Genomic DNA, 20,259 nt, shown 5'->3' on the forward strand with positions numbered 1-20,259 from the left:
ACGTTTTCAGTGAACGGTGTTATTGCTTCTATTTTATTTGATTCTGGTGCCGACTGGAGTTACGTGTCTTTGGAATTTAGTTCTCAGTTAGGGTTAAATCCTACACTTCTCGTAATGAAACACATAGTAGAAATCGCAAATGGTAAAACAATTGAAGCTACACATGTTCTACTTGGGTGATTTAAAATAAATTGGGTTGCATGCTTGGTCAGGTAGGTATACTGGGTAGGATGTTAACAAGGATAAAGGAGAATGACATATGTTGTGATGTTGACTTTGATTAAATAATTACTGATGATATTTTGTTGAACATGATGTTAACTATCATGAATTATATAGTTGGGCTTCACACGATAAACAAATCCAACCAAACATTCAGCCCACTCTAACGGAGAATGGGCCGTATCTTGCGACTAATAGGATTGGGGCCGTGATTTAGAGTCAAACCCATTATGGACATGTATACTAATTATGTGTATGATTGTATTAGATATTTAACTCATGAGTAGTACTAGTATAACTGGTACATGATTTGTGGTAATTTCCGTGCGTGATAACGTGATCAACTTGGGTGCAAACTGATCGTTGTATACATGTGAACGTTATAGGTTTAAACTAACTAAGTGTGATCAAGTAACTGGTCCTACCGAGCAAACCAAGGTGAGTTCACTACATTCGAGCATGCGTCCCAGTGGTTGGGGACAGTCAGTGGGTATTCCATGGGGGAATAAGTCTTTGGGTAAAAACGGGTATATTGGTTAATATCCTCACCTATCATCTTTTGTAAGTCCCTCATCGGGTATTAGTTAGTAGCGCTACTTAGGTTTGGCACCCTCACACCGCTCCTGTAGAGGACGGAGGTGAACTAATGACCCAGTCTGGCCCAGTACTAGATAGGAGTACGTGGGAAGGGCAGTCGTGTATTTCAGGAGCCGTCATTGTTCGGAAATGAGATATTAACAATATTACTTGCATTGGTTATTGAACTGTTTTACATACAACGGGTAACAAACGTTTTCTAAAAACTGTGAACTCGCCAGCCTTGTCTGATATATGTGTTACATGCTCGCAGGTCCTTAGGTACTTGGAACGCAGGAACTTGCTGACTGGAGGGCGCGAGTGGTCATGGTTGCCTTGCTGAGTTATTTCACAAACATTTATTTATTTTGATTGTGTGAAACTTATACTTTGTGATACGTTAATGCTTCCGCTGAACTTATGGTTTTTGAACAACTTATGTTTGGGATTTCAGTATTATTAAATGATGAACTTTATTTCAAACTTGTGATTCAATGTAATTGGTGGCTCATTGCTAGTCGTCACACGCCTAACAGGGACACTCCCTAGGTGGTGATTTGGGGGTGTGACAGACGTGGCCCAGAGTACACCTGGGAACGCGAAGACCAAATGAATGAAAAGTACCCCCAGTTATTCGGAACCAATGCAACCACTACTGAGGCTGAAGCTACTACTACTGAATTTCGGGACGAAATTCCAAATCAACGGGGGGATGATGTGACACCCCAGGAAAACCGGTAAACGATACAGCTTACCTAGCTTCCTCAGTGAGTGCGTACCAAATTTCGGGACGAAATTTCTCTTAAGTTGGGGATAATGTGACAACTCGAATTTCCAAGATTTCCATTTCGCATTTATTGCACGTTCTTGTATTGTCTAGTTGATTATTTGCACAATTAATTGCTATGGAATTATGTACGTTTTGATGAAATGAATCGTATTGTGTGACTGTGCGTGGTTATGTGTTAGTTGTGATAAACTTGTCAAATATGTAAACTTGGTGGTGAAACTATGAAATGGTTATGAGATGGTGTACATGTGTAAAAATATGATATTTAGGGGGGAGAGGGTAATTAGTGAAATCCTAGAGATACTTAACCCTAATCCCTTTTCACTAATCATTTGTGCACAAAACAAAACACGTACTTGCAATCCTCTAATCCCCTAGCAATCATCATCACCACCATCATTGGCACAAGACATTCATCACTTTCGATTCCTCTCTTTCTCTAGAACCATTCAAGGTAATTGTGTAATCATTGTTTATTGATTGTTGGATTGTTATCAATGCATGATTCTTGTAATTCTTGAAAACCCTAGGTTATAATATGATGGTTCTGTGTTTTCAATTGATGTTGATAATTGTGATTATGATGATGATTAGTTGCATACTTGGTAGATTATTCTTGTGACAATTGTTGCTGTTGTTAAGCATTTGATGATTTGATATGTTTCTGCCGTCAACGCATATGAAGTTAGGGTTTTTAGAATGATGAACGTAACTGTGGAACATAGAAAACGTAACTGCTATAATCTCTACGATCATATGATTAATGTTACTCAGAGTTTTGTGATATATGTGTCTGAGTTTTTGAATCATGAATAAAGTCCGAAGTTTGTAAAGACAATAAGAGTCTGAGTTTTATGTAATGCAAGAGGACCCGAGTTTTATATCAGACTAAGGATCCGAGTTTATGAATTTCATAAGGTCCGAGCTTTGAATCTTTTATATAGGGTCCGAGTTTTTAAAACAAATGAGAAATGTGATTAGGGTTAAGTATCCCTTTTTTCTCTCCTTCCTTTAGGCGATTCAGGTTCTTCTTTCGTAACCCTAGGTTCTTGATCGTGATATGTTGTATAACAGTCTGTGATTAGGGTTGGATTTCGATCACAACTCTATAACGAACTCGTTAGCAACTGTGACCGATTTTGATATTAGGGTTTTTCTTTTTCGTTGTGTTTGTTAATCGCCGCCTTTGTTTTCAGTTTGATAATCTGACTTATTAGTTTGGTTGTTGTTGATTGCGGTTAGCTGATACTAATTTAGCTAGATCGATAACTCTGGATTAATAGGTTAAGGTTTGACGATTGATTCTTGGGTTATAAGGATTAGGGTTTGATTTTGGATGATGCATGTTACTGTTGCTGGGTTTTGATTTCGACTAGAGTGTTGTGTATGGAGGGAAATTCGGATCAAGGGTTGGAGGATTTAGGGTTTCGGTCGTTCTCTGAGAAGCTGCATGGGGATGTTTTTATCAAGTCAAGCAATGCAAAGCCGTCGTATCAAAAGGATCAGCGAAGCAACCTGTCTTCCTTTTGGAGTAGTCTTGATGCAAAATCGTTAAACATTGATGGAAATCCGGTGTTGCCGAGGAGGGGTGTCGGCCAAAGTGTCGGCCAAAGTGATCCAAGAATGATAAACATAATTGATGAATTGGAGAAGGTCTCCGTTCCTGTCCATGAGCCGAGTAACGTTGAAGTTCGGAATAAAGAGGAGGGTGCTGTTAAGGTGTCTTATGCGGATAGGGTCAAGAATGCTTCCATTGTGAAAAAGGAAGTTAATTTCCGGAAGTTGGATTCAGGAGAGACAAAACCTGATGCGGATGTTGTGATCCCTCGAGAGGTAATTCGCAAAGTTCAACAGAAGTTTGTCAATGTGTTATATGGTTACTTCTTGGGTAATCGGCTGCCGTACCCAGTTGTCGAGTACTATGCTAAGAATGTTTGGGCTAAGTTTGGATTTAATAAACTCATGATGAACGCTGATGGTTTCTTTTTCTTTAAATTCGACACTAAGGAGGGTATGGAAAAAGTGTTGGAAGGGGGTCCTTGGTTGATCAGGAAAGTGCCGTTATTCCTTAATGTTTGGTCTCCGTCAGTGAGTCTTAAGAAGGAAGGAATTAAATCTGTTCCGGTTTGGGTGAAGCTCCATAATGTGCCTATTGCGATCTATAATGAGGATGGATTAAGCTTGTTGGCTTCTAAGATAGGTGAACCAAAACGTTTGGATGGATATACGGCGGATATGTGCTCGGAAAACTGGGGTAGGAGTAGTTTTGCTAGGGCGTTGGTTGAAATTAATGCTGATCATGAGCTTAAAGACCGCATTGTTGTTGCTATCCCAAAGCTTGAAGAGGAGGGATATATTACTGAAGTAATTAATGTGGAATATGAGTGGAAGCCTCAGAGATGTTCCTTATGTTGTTTGTTTGGTCATAATGATCAAACTTGTGGGAAGAATGAGACTAAAAAAGCTAAACAAGTAGTGGTGGACGATGAGGGCTTTATCATGGATAAGAGGAAGACGGCTCGAATAGGGGCGGTTCCAAAGAAACAGAAACAGAAATTCATTTACAAGCCTAAGGTCAATAAGTCTGATCCGAGTACTTCTGGTACAAAGGATGTAAATGTAAATGGCAAGAAAAGTGATAATGTTAAAACCCGGAACTCGTTTGAAGCTTTGTCGAAGATAGATGACATGGAGGCCAAGGCTGATAATGTGGGGAAGGAAACAGGTAACAGTAATAAGGGGAGTCAAACTAAGAACGATGAGGAAGTGGCGGAGATAATTAAAACGGAAACGGCTGCATTTATGAAAAATGATAACCTGGAAAAGGTTTCTGAGGGGGCTAGCACTCCCGGTCATAGCGGTCTCCATGGGTAGCATCCTCTCTTGGAATATAAGGGGTTTGAACCAACCCCTGAAACAAAGGGAGGTTCGTCTTATGCTTTCAGAAAACAAGGTTTCGGTTTGTGCTATCTTAGAAACTCATGTGGAGGTTGCTAATCTGGATAGGGTTTGTAAAAATGTCTTTAGAGGGTGGAGTTGGACGTCTAATGGGGGAGTTTGTCAGCGAGGGACTAGAATTATTCTCGGTTGGGATAGTGATGTGGTAGATGTTATGATTTTGTCTCAAACTGATCAAGTAATACACTCCCAGATCTGGTCCAAAGCTGATAATTCGAGTATTTTCTGCTCTTTTGTCTATGCGAAAAACAAGTATCAAGAACGAAGAAGCCTGTGGGAGGACTTATGTAGACATAAGCTGTTGTGTTTGGATAAGGCTTGGTTCGTAATGGGGGACTTCAATTCAGCTCTCAGTGCGGATGACTCGTTATTTGGTCCTTCTAGTCTTTCGATAGGCATGCGGGAATTTTGTGATTGTATTGAAGAGGCGGAGCTTATTGATGTTAAGGGCCATGGTATCCATTTCACATGGAATCAGAAGCCGAAGGAAGGGGTCGGTTTAATGAGGAAAATTGATAGAGTAATGAGTAATGTTAAGTGCCTAGATTTATTTCCGGATGCTTACGTTATTTATCACCCTTATCGAGTCTCTGATCATACGCCGTGCATTTTGAAGCTGTCTAATGAGTCTAACAACTCTCGGCCAAAGCCATTTAAGTTTGCAAACTTTATTGTCTCAAAACCTGAATTTAAAGTCTGTGTGGAGAAACAATGGGCGAAGAAGATTGACGGGTTTGCTATGTTCTCGGTTGTTAGTAAACTTAGAAACTTGAAGCCGGACCTTCGTAAAATCCTTTTCCAACAAGGTAACCTTCATAAAAGAGTTCTTGAGCTTTGTTTGAAGCTGGATGAGATCCAGGAAAAGGTTGATGCTAATCCGATGGATGTGAATATTCGGAAACTGGAGCTCGAGTGCCTTAAGGATTTTAAAATTGCTGCCTACGATGAGGAATGTTTTTTGAAACAAAAGTCGAAGGTGGAATGGCTTTGTGCGGGGGACTCCAACACGGCATTCTTTCACAATACGGTTAAATGCAGGAACAATCGTACCAAAATTCAATGCATTACGGATGTGTCTGGCAGGAGGTTTGAAGGGGACGAGGCTGTGACCGCTCTAGTTGACCATTATTCAGCGTTTTTGGGAAAGGAGGATCCGGTTACCAATGTGAACATGGATGATGTTTTTGTTAATGTTCTTAATTCGGTGGACGCAGCTAATATGGTTTGACATGTAACGCGGGAAGAAGTAAAGAATGCTATGTTCAGTATAAGCGAAAACAAAGCCCCGGGGCCTGATGGGTACACGTCAGCCTTCTTTAAGAATGCTTGGGATATTGTGGGTAATGAGGTAACGAATGCAGTTCTTGATTTTTTTTGGAAATGGCAAGATCCTGAAACAGTTAAATCACACAATCTTGGCCCTTATTCCTAAAGTTGAAACCCCTAACTCCGTTCTTGATTATCGGCCTATTTCATGCTGTAATGTTCTATACAAATGCATTAGCAAGATTATCACGGATAGGGTTAAAGGGAGCTTGGATTCATTGGTTAGTATCAACCAATCTGCTTTCGTCCCAGGTAGACAGATCTCTGACAACATTCTGTTAACTCAAGAGTTGATGCACAACTACCACTTGAATAGGTCCTCCTAGATGTGCGTTTAAAATTGACATTCAAAAGGCGTATGATACTGTAAGTTGGGTGTTTCTAGAGAAGATTCTTAATATGTTTGGTTTTCACAAGACGATGGTGAAATGGATTATGGCGTGTGTCACTACGGCTACGTATTCTTTGAGTATCAACAGTAATCTTCATGGGTTTTTTAAAGGCAACAGGGGTCTTCGACAAGAGGATCCAATGTCTCCATACCTGTTTACTCTCGTTATGGAAGTCCTTACCCTATTGCTCCAAAAGAATGCTTCGGGCACTTCTTTTAAGTTCCACGCGCAGTGTTTGAAACAACGAATTATAAATGTCTCATTTGCTGATGACCTCTTTATTTTCGTTCATGGGAGTGTTCATTCGGTTAGAAAGATCAAAGCCGCCTTGGAGTTATTCACGAGTATGTCGGGGCTTGTTCCGAGTCAGGCTAAGAGTACGGTATTCTTTTGTAATGTGTCTCAACAGGTAAAAGCTGAGATCCTTAATGAAATGCCGTTTCAGGAGGGATCCTTGCCTGTTCGATACTTAGGAGTGCCGCTAATCTCGTCTAAGCTGAGTGCTGGAGATTGTAAACTGTTAGTGGATCGATTGGACAAGAAAGTTAATAATTGGATGACAAAAACGCTATCCTTTGCAGGTAGGCTCCAGCTTATCAACTCCGTCCTGTCTTCGATGCATATATATTGGGCTTCGGTTTTTGTTATTCCGGCTAGGGTTGTCAGTGAGCTGGAAAAACGTATTCGGAGGTTCCTTTGGAATGCCGGGAGTGCTGGGAGAATTAAAGCTAAAGTGGCGTGGTCCGATATTTGTCTTCCTAAGATGGAGGGTGGCTTAGGAATTCGGAGAATTTGTGATGTGAATAGGGCCCTTATTACGAGACATATATGGAGTATTCTTGTTAAACTGAAATCTCTATGGGTGCAATGGATTTATGCTCACAAAATAAAGCATCAAAATTTTTGGGATATCCAATGTAGGGGTTCCGTTAGTTGGGGTTGGAGGAAGCTCTTATGGATTCGCAATTTGGTTCGGCCTTTCATTTGGAACGTCATTCGGAATGGAGCTCAAACAAATGCATGGAGTGACAACTGGTGTCACTTGAGCCCTCTTAGGGCATTTATAACTCCGCGGCACATTGCAAATGCTGGTTTCAACCTTCAGGCTTCTGTGGCGGATATCTTAGATGCTAACGGTCAATGGAGATGGCCCCAAGCTTGGTATGATATCTACCCAGTTTTAATTGGCTTAACTATTGTTCGGGATAATTCCTAATTACATGACCGCATAGTATGGAAAGATTTGGAGGGGAATGAACGGCAGTTTAGCTCGTTGGAAGTTTGGCATACCATTCGTTTGCGTAGCAATACAGTTAGTTGGGCAAACATGGTCTGGTTCAGTCAATGTATCCCGAGGCACTCTTTTCAGCTTTGGTTAGTGCTCAAGAATAAGTTGAAAACTCAAGACCGGCTGAAAGTCTGGGAAGCGGGTAGTGAAACAAACCTAAGATTAATGTGATGCCCTTTATGCCAGCATGATCGCGATTCTAGAGACCATCTTTTTTTCGCATGCAAGTTCTCTTCGCAGGTTTGGATGAATGTGAAATCTATGGTGGATATGAAGTATGTTAATGAGTTGTGGACTTCAGTTTTGGCGTGGATGGACCAATACTCGAACTCAGCCAAATTGGAGCATATTGTTAGCAAGCTGGTACTATCGGCTTCGGTTTATTTTATTTGGCAAGAAAGGAACAACCGTTTATTCTCTCGGATTCAATGTTCAGCTAATCAAGTGTCAGAGAAGATCAAAAGCTCCGTGCGTCTTCGGTTGATGGGATTCAAGTTCCAAGATCATACGGATCACCATCGAGTGCTGAAGAAGTGGCAGATCCCGTCAAGGGTTATGGATGAAGACCCGGGCTGAGGAGTTCATTTAGTCGGGTCTAGTTAGTGTCTGTTTGTCGTGGTTGTCTTTTTGGCTGTTTTTGGTTTGGTTGTGTAGTTTGGCTGTTTTTCTTTTGTTTTCCTAGTCTTGGTATGCCAAGTCTAGTAGGTGTGTTCGTTTTGGCACACCCTTGTACTGATTTTGGTTGATTTATAAAATTTACCGGGGTAACCCTTTACCCAAAAAAAAAAAACAAATGAGAAATGGTCCGAATTTTTATTCCAAGAAGCCTTGTCCGAATTTTGTTATAAGGAAGCTGGTCCGAGTTTCATGTATGCATTATTAGTCCGAGTATTTCATCTACACAATGTTCGAACTCTTTATATGCCTCACAAGGTCCGAGTTTTAGTTGATATTCATGTGTCCGACTTTTATAATCCATATGAAGGTCCGAGTTCTTGAATACAAGCAAAGGGTCCGAACTTTACAAGTGTTAAGCATTATCCGAGTTTTGATATCTTATACCTTGTCCGAACTTTAGATGGCATAAAGGTTGTCCGAATTTCATTAGGATCAAGGGTCCGACTTTTGTTACAAACATGGGGATCCGACTTTTATATAAGTCTTGGGCTGTCCGATTTTTAAGTGGGGTATTACCCCTGTCCGAGTTTCATGACCCCAAACCCCCACCCCTTGTCCGAATTTTATAAGCTTATGTACATAGGGTCCGAGTTTTAAGAGTGGAACTCTGGTCCGACTTTTGTAGATTAAGTAATATCCAAGTTTGTTTAATATGATAATAACCTAGCCCGACTTTTATGCATGATAATCTAGCCTGAGTTCTATGTTAAATGCACGGTCTGAACTGATTACTTGATAAATGATTCGACGTTGTTGATGAACTGTCTGAATTAGGTCGATTTTATGATCCGGAATGCTTGTTGTGATGCATGTACTGAATTCTGTTTAAACTTGAAAGGACTGCATGATTGTATGAAGTTGAATGCAACTGTCTGGTCTTGCATGCGTGAATATTCTATGTGATATCATCATGTACACAACAAACACACAAAACACAGTTGCTTGAATATCAAGGATTTGTAAACCCTAATTTGATGCTAACACTTACATCGTATCACGTGTAACATATCCTAGGTCGTGTATAACGGACTTAGAGATTTATAAACCCTAGAAGCAATAACATACCGAGCAAACCAAGGTGAGTTCACACAGCCAAGGCATGGGGTTCCCAGGGTGGGAATGGGATTGGATTACTTTATTGTACATACTCAGTTGATAGAACCTAACGATAAGAATACGACTAGACTAGTAACACTTATTGAACTGATCTTCGCACACCTGCCAAGGGTTGGCCGCGATATTATGACTGACTTCGCACACCTGCCTTTGGAAGGCCGCGAACTGGAATTTACTAATCTTCGCACACTTGCCTGGTAGGCCGCGATACAGATAAACCTAGTCTAGAATACTCGGGATGAACATCCCCTTATATCTTCGCATACCTGCTTGGGAGGCCGCGATGGAAACTAATACGATACTTGACATAACGAACGAACATACTACTTCTCACACTATACTATTACTGAACTGTTAACTGTGAACTCGCTCAACTAGTTGTTGATCCTCTGTTACATGCCTTGCAGGTCGTTAGATACTTATGGAGCTTGCACAGGGAGGAGCAGGTCGTTGTGGAGCATGGATTATGTTTTGAAACTTATTGAACTTATGTTACACATTTGGGTTTTCGTACTTATGCTTCCGCTATACTTTGAAACTATGATTATGTTTTGAACACCTATCGTATTGAATGATTGGTTTACATTTATTATATTTGATATCAATTACATGTTCGATATGATTGGTGGCTTGATCCTGGTCAGTCACACTCCCAAGCGGTGATACTCCGCGTGTGGATTCTGGGGGTGTGACAGATTGGTATCAGAGCCATTGGTTATAGAGAACTTGGTTTTAATATGGGAAAACGTTTTTATTTAAACCAGACTATAACCAGAACAGTGCTCTCAACGATCCACAACGACGCTTCGCTCCACGTGCAAGACTCAACATCCTAGGTAATAAGGTTTATGTTTATTGCCTACATGCTAAAATTTGCGTAGAACTTTGCTCGTAGTATGCTTACATTACCTTGCTCACTACTTGCTATTGCTTAAGAACACCTATGTGCTTACACTCTTCTGTCATCGCACTATTCGCGAACCTCTCTCACCTATGTTGCTTTTGATGTGAAGATCAATGGCCGGACGTATTAACATGACTCAAGCCCAGCTAGAGGCTCTCATTCAAGCTCAAGTTGCTGCGGCACTTGCAGCTGCTCAAGCAGGTAGTATACCCTGCAGTATAGACACACACTAGGATCTTTAGATCCTACATTAATTCTCGTATTTAACTTTGTCCTATTCGTACACAATAGGTCAGCACGCACAGCAACCTGTCTGCACTTTCAAGAACTTCATGGACTGTCGTCCAAGTACTTTCAGTGGCACCGAGGGGGCAGTGGGACTCCTCCATTGGTTTGAGAAGCTAGAATCTGTATTCGAAATGTGTGAATGCCCTGAGGCTCGCAGGGTCAAGTACGCCACTGGCACTTTGGAAGGAATCGCGTTGACTTGGTGGAACGCGCAAGTACAGATCCTAGGGTTGGCAGCTGCTAACGCCACCCCTTGGAATGACTTCAAGGAATTGATCAAAAGGGAATACTGCACTCGTGAAGACATTCACAAGCTGGAAGATGAACTGTATCACTTGAAAATGGTTGGGTCAGAGATTGAAGCGTATACTAAGAGGTCGAACGAGCTGGCCGTTCTGTGTCCAACCATGGTGGACCCTCCATACAAGCGCATTGAGTTGTATCTCAAGGGGTTAGCGCCAGAGATCCAGAGCCATGTGACATCTGCTAATCTTGATAATATCCAGGCTATTCAGCGCCTTGCTCATCGTATTACAGATCAGGCAGTGGATCAGAACAGGCTGCCAAAACGTGTCAAGGCTACCACTACTGCTGTCACTACTTCTGCTACTCCCAGTGACAACAAGAGAAAATGGGGAGTGGCTCTATATGTTGTGAAGGACTGCATGAAATAGGGTTTGCTAGATTTAGGGTTTTTCTGTGTTAATCGTTTCTTTGTTTTCGGTGGTGTTTCTGTTGCATGTCGGTTTAATTCACGTGGTCTTTGAGAGAGGGGTTTAATACAAGATGGATGCACGGAAGGTTCATGATGTTCAGCCGGATCGTGGTAAACCACCATTGATCTCCAAAGTTCCTGGAAGTCGTGGTTCAACAGAGGGTAACCCTAAACTTGCTCGTAGAGGAATTTTTAAGCAGAATTCTATCCACAAACCAATTAACGTAATCGATGAACTTGAAAAGATATCTGTGCCGGTTCCTTTGCCTGTCAAGGAATCTTCACCGGCCATGGATTTCTCTCAGAATAGTACGGCAGAAGGTGGGAGTTTGAATGACATTACGGATGATGATGCAGGTCCTCAGGATATTCGTTTGAGAAGTGTAGAGCCGAATGCAGGTAAGGAGGGTTCTTATCAGTCTCTAAACTCACAAGGTTCAAAGGATCAGTTTGTTGGTGTCAAGGGTAATGATGATGTTCAGAATCAACGATAGGGTGAGGATACAAATGGGAATGTGGCCAGCTCTTCTAAATCGATGTCGTATGCTGATTCTCTGCTTGGAAATAAATCTTTAAAGGTGAATTTTCGGTCCCTGGTAAGTGAATCAGTGCATGAGGGGTGTGATGTTGTATTACCAAGGGAATCTGTGCGTAGTGTTCATGATAAGATGGCGAATACCTTGGTTGGCTATTTTCTTGGGGATCGAGTGGCATACCCTGTAGTGGACTACTATGTGAGAAACAATTGGAAAAAATATGGAATCCAGAAGTCCATGATGAACGCTAAGGGGTTTTTTTTCTTTAAATTTGCTGATGAAGCTGGTATGATGAAGGTTATGCAAGATGGACCGTGGATTATTCGATCACAACCTATGTTTCTAGATATATGGAGCCCATCAGCTAAGTTGGAAAAAAAAGAAGTCAAGAAGGTCCAGATTTGGGTTAAGATCCATGATGTTCCGATTGCTGCTTACACTGAGGATGGCTTGAGCATGATAGCGACTACTATTGGGGTACCAAAAGCCCTAGATTCATACACTACGTCGATGTGCATGGATATGTGGGGGCGCAGTAGCTATGCGAGAGCTCTTATAGAGGTTTCAGCTGATAAAAGTCTTAGAGAAGAGATCACAATGGCGATTCCTGATATGGAGGGAGATGGGTTTTCTAAAGAAACTATGTCGGTTGAGTATGAATGGTATCCGCTTCGGTGTGCGCATTGTTCCGTTTTTGGACATTCTGATGATACCTGTCCTTTCCAAGCCGTGAGGCAAGGTAATGCTAGGAACATGGATATGGGAGGTAAGCAGCATAATCAAGGTAGACGTCCTGGTAAGCATCCGGTTACTGATGAGGAGGGTTATACGGGGGTCCACAGTAAAAAGGTCGCTAGACAGACTGGTTTTCCGGTGAGCAAGCCTAAGCCAAAATTTGAATATCGTCCAGTCGTTGGTAAAAAGAAAGAGGAGCCGGCTAATAGGGCAAGTGCGAGTAGCAGTCGGTCAAACAATCCTTTTGATGTCCTTAATGAGCTGCCCACAAATGACGAAGAGGGGGTTGAGAACCTAGAGTCGGCTAAACAGGATGAGATGCCAACTTCAGCTAAAAATGATGAGGATGATGTCGAGGTGGTCGATGATTTTAGTGAAATGCATGGTTATGATATGGACGGTTTTTTAAGGCAGGGAACCATTAAATTTGATACTAAAAAAGGGGCAAGCACTCCTTCTTCATCGGTTACTCATGGTTAGTATAGCGTCATGGAATATTAGGGGTTTGAACCGCCCCATTAAGCAGTCGGAGGTTCGTCATGCAATTAAAAGTTACAATTTAAGTCTTTGTGCTATTCTTGAATCTCATGTGGAGGTGGGTAATCTTTCTAGAGTGTGCAAATCGGTTTTTCGGTCTTGGCAGTGGACTTCTAATGGGGCTCGCTGTACTAAAGGAACGCGAATTATAGTCGGATGGGATCCTCATATTTTCGATGTTATGGTGCTAAATGAATCTGATCAGGTTATGCACGTGCAACTTATGTTTAAAAAGGAGAAAATAGTGATTTTCTGCTCAATTATTTATGCAGCAAATTATTATATCTCTCGGAGGGAATTATGGAATCATCTCTCGTTGCACAAAAATCTCGTTCGTGATAACCCTTGGGTCATGTTAGGTGATTTTAACTCTGCCTTGAATCTTGAAGATAAATCTATGGGGTCTTCATCGGTTTCTTTAAGCATGAGGGAGTTTCAAGCTTGTGTGGATGATATTCAGATGATGGATGTTAAGCGGTCCGGGGTGCATTTTACGTGGAGTCAGAAACCCAAGAAGGGGATCGGGTTAATGAAGAAAATAGATAGAGTGATGGGCAATATTCATTTTATATCCCAGTTTCCGAATGCGGTTGCCATTTTCCAATCGGCTAGCCTTTCCGATCACTCTCCATGTGTTCTTAAGATTTCAGATTCTGAGAAAGTAAAGTCTCGGCCTTTCAAGTTTGCTAATTTTTTAATGCATAAGCCAGATTTTTTACCGATTGTGAAGCGGGTTTGGGGTACGACTATTAATGGTGTTTATCAGTTTTCGGTGGTTAAGAAACTCCGGCTTCTGAAGTCTCCTCTTCGTGTCTTACTGTTTCAGCAAGGTAATCTCCATAAAAAAGTTCAAGTCTTACGTGAGAAGTTGGATAGTGTTCAGCGTGATATTGATCGTGACCCGTCGAGTGACACTTTACGGAAAGAGGAAGCCATTGTCCGTAATGATTTTCAGGTTGCTTTGCTTGATGAAGAACGTTTTTTGAAACAGAAATCCAAGGTAGAGTGGCTAGCGGCAGGTGACATGAATACGGCTTTCTTCCACTCGTCTCTCAAAAATAGAGTCCATTATAGCCGTATTGATGTTATTCGGGATGCTAATGGGAATCTGCATGAAAATGCTATGGTTCAGAAAGCGTTTGTTGAACATTACGAGAAGTTTCTGGGTTCCACGGGTGTTACGTCTCTCAACCCGTCCCCTGAGTTGTTTACCAAAACGATTGAGGGGGATATAGCTCTTTATATGGTTCGGCCGGTCACAGCGGAAGAGGTTAGGAAGGCGATTTTTTCTATGGGGTCGGATAAAGCCCCGGGGCCAGATGGGTTCACAGCAGGTTTTTTTAAAGGGGCCTGGCCGATTATCGGTACTGAAGTGTCCAATGCGGTTATTGATTTTTTTGCCACAGGTAAGCTTCTTCGGGAATTAAACCACACCCTCATTGTTCTTATTCCTAAAATTCCCTCTCCATCAGTTGTTACGGATTATAGACCGATTGCCTGTTGCAATGTGTTATACAAATGTATTAGCAAAATCATTGCTGAAAGAATAAAAGTGGCGCTAAACGATATAGTCAGTGGAAACCAATCGGCCTTTGTACCGGGGAGGAAAATATCCGATAATATCTTGTTAACTCAAGAGTTGATGCACAATTATCATAGAAATATCGGGCCCCCTAAATGTGCGTTTAAAGTTGATATTCAGAAGGCTTATGACACTGTTGATTGGCGTTTCTTAAAAAGAATTCTGGTTGGTTTCGGCTTTCATCCTACCATGGTTCACTGGATTATGGTATGTGTCTCTACTACCACGTTTTCAGTGTGCATTAACGGAGATGTGCATGGTTTTTTCAAGGGTAATCGGGGGCTTAGGCAAGGAGATCCTATTTCGCCGTACTTGTTTACTCTAGTTATGGAGGTTCTAACGGCTATTTTACAGCACACGGTTCGGATTGACTCTTCCTTTAAATTTCATAACAAATGTGAACGACAACAGATTATTAATCTCTGTTTTGCGGATGACCTCTTTATTTTCTCTCGGGGTGAGATTGCTTCAGCAAGATGCATCATGAACTCGCTTAATTCGTTTACGAAGATGTCAGGTTTGCTCCCTAGTGTTAACAAAAGCACAGTCTTCTTCTCCAATGTGCCTTCGTTTGTTAAAACGGCTATTTTGAACATTTTGCCTTTCGCGGAGGGTTCTTTGCCAGTTAGATATTTGGGTGTGCCTCTCATATCTTCTCGGTTACTCTATAAAGATTGTGATGTGTTGGTGGAGAAGTTTGAAAAGCGTATTATGCACTGGCAAAATAAATTACTATCCTTTGCGGGCAGGTTGCAACTCATAATTTCAGTCTTGTCCTCTTTGCATGTGTACTGGTCTTCTGTGTTTATTCTGCCATCTCGGGTAATCCTTAAGTTGGAAGCGCTGTTGAGGAATTTTTTATGGTCCCAAGATAGTGCCTTTCAGAAGGGTCGGGCTAAAGTTTCTTGGAATTCGGTGTGTGTTCCTAAATATGAAGGTGGTTTAGGTATCCGTCGCATTGGTGATGTTAATAAAGCTCTTATGTCTTCTCATATCTGGAGTATTCTTTCTAAGCGCAACTCGTTATGGGTAGAGTGGATTCATTCTTACAGGTTGAAGGGCAGAAGTTTTTGGTCTTGTACTGTTCCCTCTAGTTGTTGCTGGTCGTGGAGGAAAATTCTTCAAACCAGGCAGGATGTGAGGAATTTTGTTTGGTCCGAGGTGGGTAACGGCGCGAAGACTTCAGCTTGGTTTGACTCGTCCGAGTCATCTAGGGCCGCTGAATCAGATTATTTCTCCTAGAGCTATTGCTAATGCAGGTTTCAATATGGAGTCTAAATTTTCTGATATTTATTCTAATGGTTCTTGGAGATGGCCAGTTGCGTGGAGAGACACTTTTCCTGTTCTTATCCAACTTGATCAGCTGATATTTGACTCGAACAAGGAAGATAAACTTTTGTGGCGTTCAGGTGATCAATTTCGTGACTTCTCTTCGGCTGGGGTTTGGGAGTCTATCAGGCACCGTCATTTGGATGTTCAGTGGTGCCCTATTGTTTGGTTCTCGCAGTGCATTCCGCGACATGCGTTTTTAATGTGGTTAATCATGAGGCGAAAGCTGCTTACCCAGGATAAGATTCTGAAGTGGGATTTTTCGCGGCGTAAGAATATGAATATGATGTGTTGCCTGCTATGTTATGCTGATCATGATTCTCATAATCATTTGTTCTTTGAATGCAATTTCTCCTCTCGAGTTTGGCAGGGGGTTAGACATAAAGTGGGAATGGATTCAGTCAATGCGAAGTGGGTGGATATTGTTGATTGGCTTCTAGTGCGGTCCAAGTCCAAATCTATAGACAACTATGTTGCTAGATTACTAGTTGCGGCCAGTGCTTATTTCATATGGCAGGAGAGGAATGCGAGAATGTTCAAGAACCAATTGAGACCTTCTGAAACTATAAGTGCTCTCATTATCCAACAGGTTCGGTACAAACTAATGGGTGCGAAGCTTAAAGACTGTGCGAATGTGAGAAGGCTGCTAGGCGATTGGGAGATTGTTACCTCTGAGCTCGCAAATGGTGATGGTTGATTGAGTTGTTTAGTCTATTTTGTTTCTAGAAGTGTGTCTATTGGTTTGCAGTTTGTTGGTAGTTTTCTTGTATTTTCGTGTTTACTTTCATGGGGCATGTCCTGTGATTGAACTAGTGTAGGATTTCTACACTACTTGTTTTATTTGGTTGTGAATATATAGAATCACCGGGGTAACCCTTTACCCAAAAAAAAAACAAGAGAAAATGGGAGGGGGATTCCAGCAAGGGATCAGTTTCTGTTCAGTCTCAGCAGCGCAAGACAAATGACTACCAGAATCCGAGTCAGCAATCATCTGGCAGTCAGGGGCAGGGTGGATATCGGGGAATTCACCCACTGTGTAATAAGTGCAACAGACACCACAGCGGAAGATGTCGCAGGGAACGTTGTCAAAGATGCCTCAAGATGGGTCATGAGGCTAAGGATTGTAGAATCTCACGGCCAGCAAATCAGAACCAGCAACTCCCACCGCCAGCTCCCCAGAACCAGCACCAGCAGCCACAGCGTGGAAACCGGGGATGTTTCCAGTGTGGGGCTGAAGGCCACTACAAACGTGATTGCCCTCAACTGAACCAGTATCAGAATCGCAACAACAACAACCGGGGCAACGGGAACAACAACAACAACAATGGGGGAAACAACAACAACAACAATGGCAACGAAGCTCGGGGTCGTGCTTTTGTGCTAGGTCGGGGTGACGCAGTGAATGATCCCAACGTGGTTATGGGTAAGTTCCTTCTCGACGATATCTATGTTACTGTCTTATTTGATTCGGGTGCGGATACGAGTTATATGTCTATGAAAATGAGCAAATTGTTAAAACGTACACCAACACCCCTAAGCACCAAACATGTCGTAGAACTAGCAAATGGTAAAAGTGTAGAAGCCACACAGATAGTTAAGGGTTGTAGCATTGTCTTAGCTGGTCAGACTTTCTCCATTGACCTTATTCCTATAGTTCTGGGTAGTTTCGACATCGTCATCGGCATGGATTGGTTATCTAAGCAGCAGGCAGAGATTCTATGTAAGGAGAAGATCATCCGTATTCCTCGTTCGGGAACGGAACCTCTCGAAGTTCAAGGCGACAAGAGTGGTGCAGTGGTTGGCATCATCTCTTTCCTGAAGGCTCAGAAATGTTTACGAAAGGGTCATACGGCTATCTTGGCACTAGTTACTGATGCAGCATCGAAAGAGAAAAGAATAGAGGATATTCCAGTTGTATGCGAATTTCCTCAAGTGTTTCCGGAAGATTTACCAGGTCTACCGCCTCATCGTCAGGTCGAATTTCAAGTCGAGCTAACTCCAGGAGCAGCACCTATAGCACGCGCGCCGTACTGTTTAGCTCCAACTAAACTGGAAGAACTATCAAAGCAACTACAAGAGCTCTTGGATAAGGGCTTTATTCGTCCAAGCTCTTCACCTTGGGGAGCTCCAGTGTTATTTGTGAAGAAGAAAGACGGTACGTTCAGAATGTGCATCGACTACCGTGAACTCAATAAGGTGACGGTGAAGAACCGCTATCCTCTTCCTCGTATTGACGACTTATTTGACCAGTTGCAAGGGTCGTGTTATTACTCCAAGATAGACTTGAGGTCAGGTTACCATCAGCTGAGAGTCCGGGATGAGGACGTCTCTAAAACTGCATTCAGAACTCGCTACGGCCACTACGAGTTTCTTGTCATGCCATTCGGGCTTACGAACGCGCCTGCAGTATTCATGGATCTTATGAACAGGGTGTGCAAACCCTATCTTGACAAGTTCGTCATTGTCTTTATCGACGACATTCTGATCTACTCCAAGAGTCAGGAGGAACACGAGCAGCACTTACGCCTTATCTTGGAACTTCTTCGAAAGGAGCAACTGTACGCAAAGTTTTCAAAATGCGACTTCTGGCTTCGTGAAGTCCACTTCTTGGGCCATGTGGTGAACAGGGATGGGATTCACGTCGATCCATCCAAGGTAGATTCGATCAGGAACTGGCCTGCACCGCGTACACCCACAGAGATACGCCAATTCTTGGGTTTGGCGGGTTACTATAGGCGATTCATCAAAGGCTTTTCGAAGATCGCGCAGCCGCTCACAATGTTGACACAGAAAGGTGTCACCTACCGTTGGGGAGATTCCCAAGAAACCGCTTTTCAGTACCTAAAGGATAGGCTTTGCAGTGCACCTATTCTCTCATTGCCGGAGGGCACAGATGACTTCGTGGTTTATTGTGACGCATCGATACAGGGTCTTGGTTGTGTATTGATGCAACGGGATAAGGTTATTGCCTACGCTTCGCGGCAACTCAAGATTCATGAACGGAACTACACGACGCACGACTTAGAGCTGGGAGCTGTTGTTTTCGCGCTTAAGATATGGCGACACTACCTGTACGGTACCAGGTGCATGATTTACACCGATCACAGGAGTCTCGAGCATATCCTTAAGCAGAAGGATTTGAACACGCGTCAACGGAGATGGGTTGAACTACTGAACGACTACGAATGCGCCATCAAGTATCATCCAGGCAAGGCCAATGTTGTGGCCGACGCTCTCAGTCGGAAAGACACTCTACCTAGACGCGTACGAGCTTTGCAACTCACTATTCAGTCCAGTCTTCCTGCACAGATACGAACTGCTCAGATCGAAGCATTGAAACCCGAAAATGTCAAAGCTGAAGCTTTACGCGGCTCAAGGCAACGAATGGAACAAAAGGAAGACGGTGCATACTATGTAACGGGGCGTATTTGGGTCCCACTTTATGGCGGCTTACGAGAGCTTGTAATGGACGAAGCTCACAAGTCACGCTACTCGGTACATCCAGGGTCGGATAAAATGTACCACGACATCAGAACTACTTATTGGTGGCCTAGCATGAAGGCCCACATCGCCACCTATGTTGGCAAGTGCTTGACTTGTGCAAGAGTCAAGGTTGAATATCAGAAACCCGCAGGCCTACTTCAGCAACCCAAGATACCACAGTGGAAATGGGAAGAGATTTCCATGGATTTTGTTACAGGCCTACCCAGATCCCAGCGTGGGAATGATACCATATGGGTGATCGTGGACCGACTCACCAAGTCTGCACACTTTCTGGCTATAAAGGAAACGGATAAGTTCTCGACTCTTGCAGACATCTATCTTAAGGAAGTTGTTTCGAGGCACGGGGTGCCCACCTCCATCATTTCGGATCGGGATGCACGATTCACGTCAGAGCTATGGCAAGCGATGCACAAATCTTTCGGCTCACGGTTAGACATGAGCACAGCGTATCATCCTCAGACGGATAGACAGTCTGAGCGAACAATCCAAACTCTTGAAGACATGCTTCGGGCATGTGTTATCGATTTCGGCAACGGCTGGGAAAAGCATCTCCCGTTAGTGGAGTTTTCGTATAATAACAGTTATCACACCAGCATACAAGCCGCTCCATTCGAGGCATTGTACGGACGTAAATGCCGGTCACCTCTCTGTTGGGCAGAGGTGGGGGATAGTCAGATTACGGGTCCAGAGATTGTAGTGGACGCCACAGAAAAGATTGCACAGATACGACAACGCATGGCGGCAGCACGCGACCGTCAGAAAGCCTACGCGCATAAGCGTAAG

At 42.8% G+C, this 20,259-nt stretch overlaps 3 protein-coding genes across 3 annotated transcripts; all 3 read left to right on the plus strand.

The window, feature by feature from the left end:
- Positions 1 to 4,523: 4,523 nt before the first annotated feature.
- LOC110893406 lies at positions 4,524 to 5,774 on the plus strand. Its single transcript, XM_022140517.1, has one exon. The coding sequence runs from the start codon at positions 4,524 to 4,526 to the stop codon at positions 5,772 to 5,774; it is 1,251 nt and encodes a 416-aa protein (XP_021996209.1).
- Positions 5,775 to 11,789: 6,015 nt separating this feature from the next.
- On the plus strand, positions 11,790 to 13,004 carry LOC110893407. Its single transcript, XM_022140518.1, has one exon. It carries the CDS (start codon positions 11,790 to 11,792, stop codon positions 13,002 to 13,004), a length of 1,215 nt encoding a protein of 404 aa, XP_021996210.1.
- A 2,906-nt stretch (positions 13,005 to 15,910) lies between these two features.
- On the plus strand, positions 15,911 to 16,669 carry LOC110893408. The gene has a single exon (XM_022140519.1). It carries the CDS (start codon positions 15,911 to 15,913, stop codon positions 16,667 to 16,669), a length of 759 nt encoding a protein of 252 aa, XP_021996211.1.
- The last annotated feature ends 3,590 nt before the right edge of the window (positions 16,670 to 20,259 follow it).

Source organism: Helianthus annuus, chromosome 12 (assembly GCF_002127325.2).
Source record: "Helianthus annuus cultivar XRQ/B chromosome 12, HanXRQr2.0-SUNRISE, whole genome shotgun sequence".
NCBI lineage: Eukaryota > Viridiplantae > Streptophyta > Magnoliopsida > Asterales > Asteraceae > Helianthus > Helianthus annuus.

Excerpts from the sequence above, each read along its gene's own strand:
- LOC110893406 (XM_022140517.1), top strand. The coding sequence starts at position 4,524 with ATGCTTTCAGAAAACAAGGTTTCGGTTTGTGCTATCTTAGAAACTCAT.
- LOC110893407 (XM_022140518.1), top strand. The coding sequence starts at position 11,790 with ATGTCGTATGCTGATTCTCTGCTTGGAAATAAATCTTTAAAGGTGAAT.
- LOC110893408 (XM_022140519.1), top strand. The coding sequence starts at position 15,911 with ATGGAGTCTAAATTTTCTGATATTTATTCTAATGGTTCTTGGAGATGG.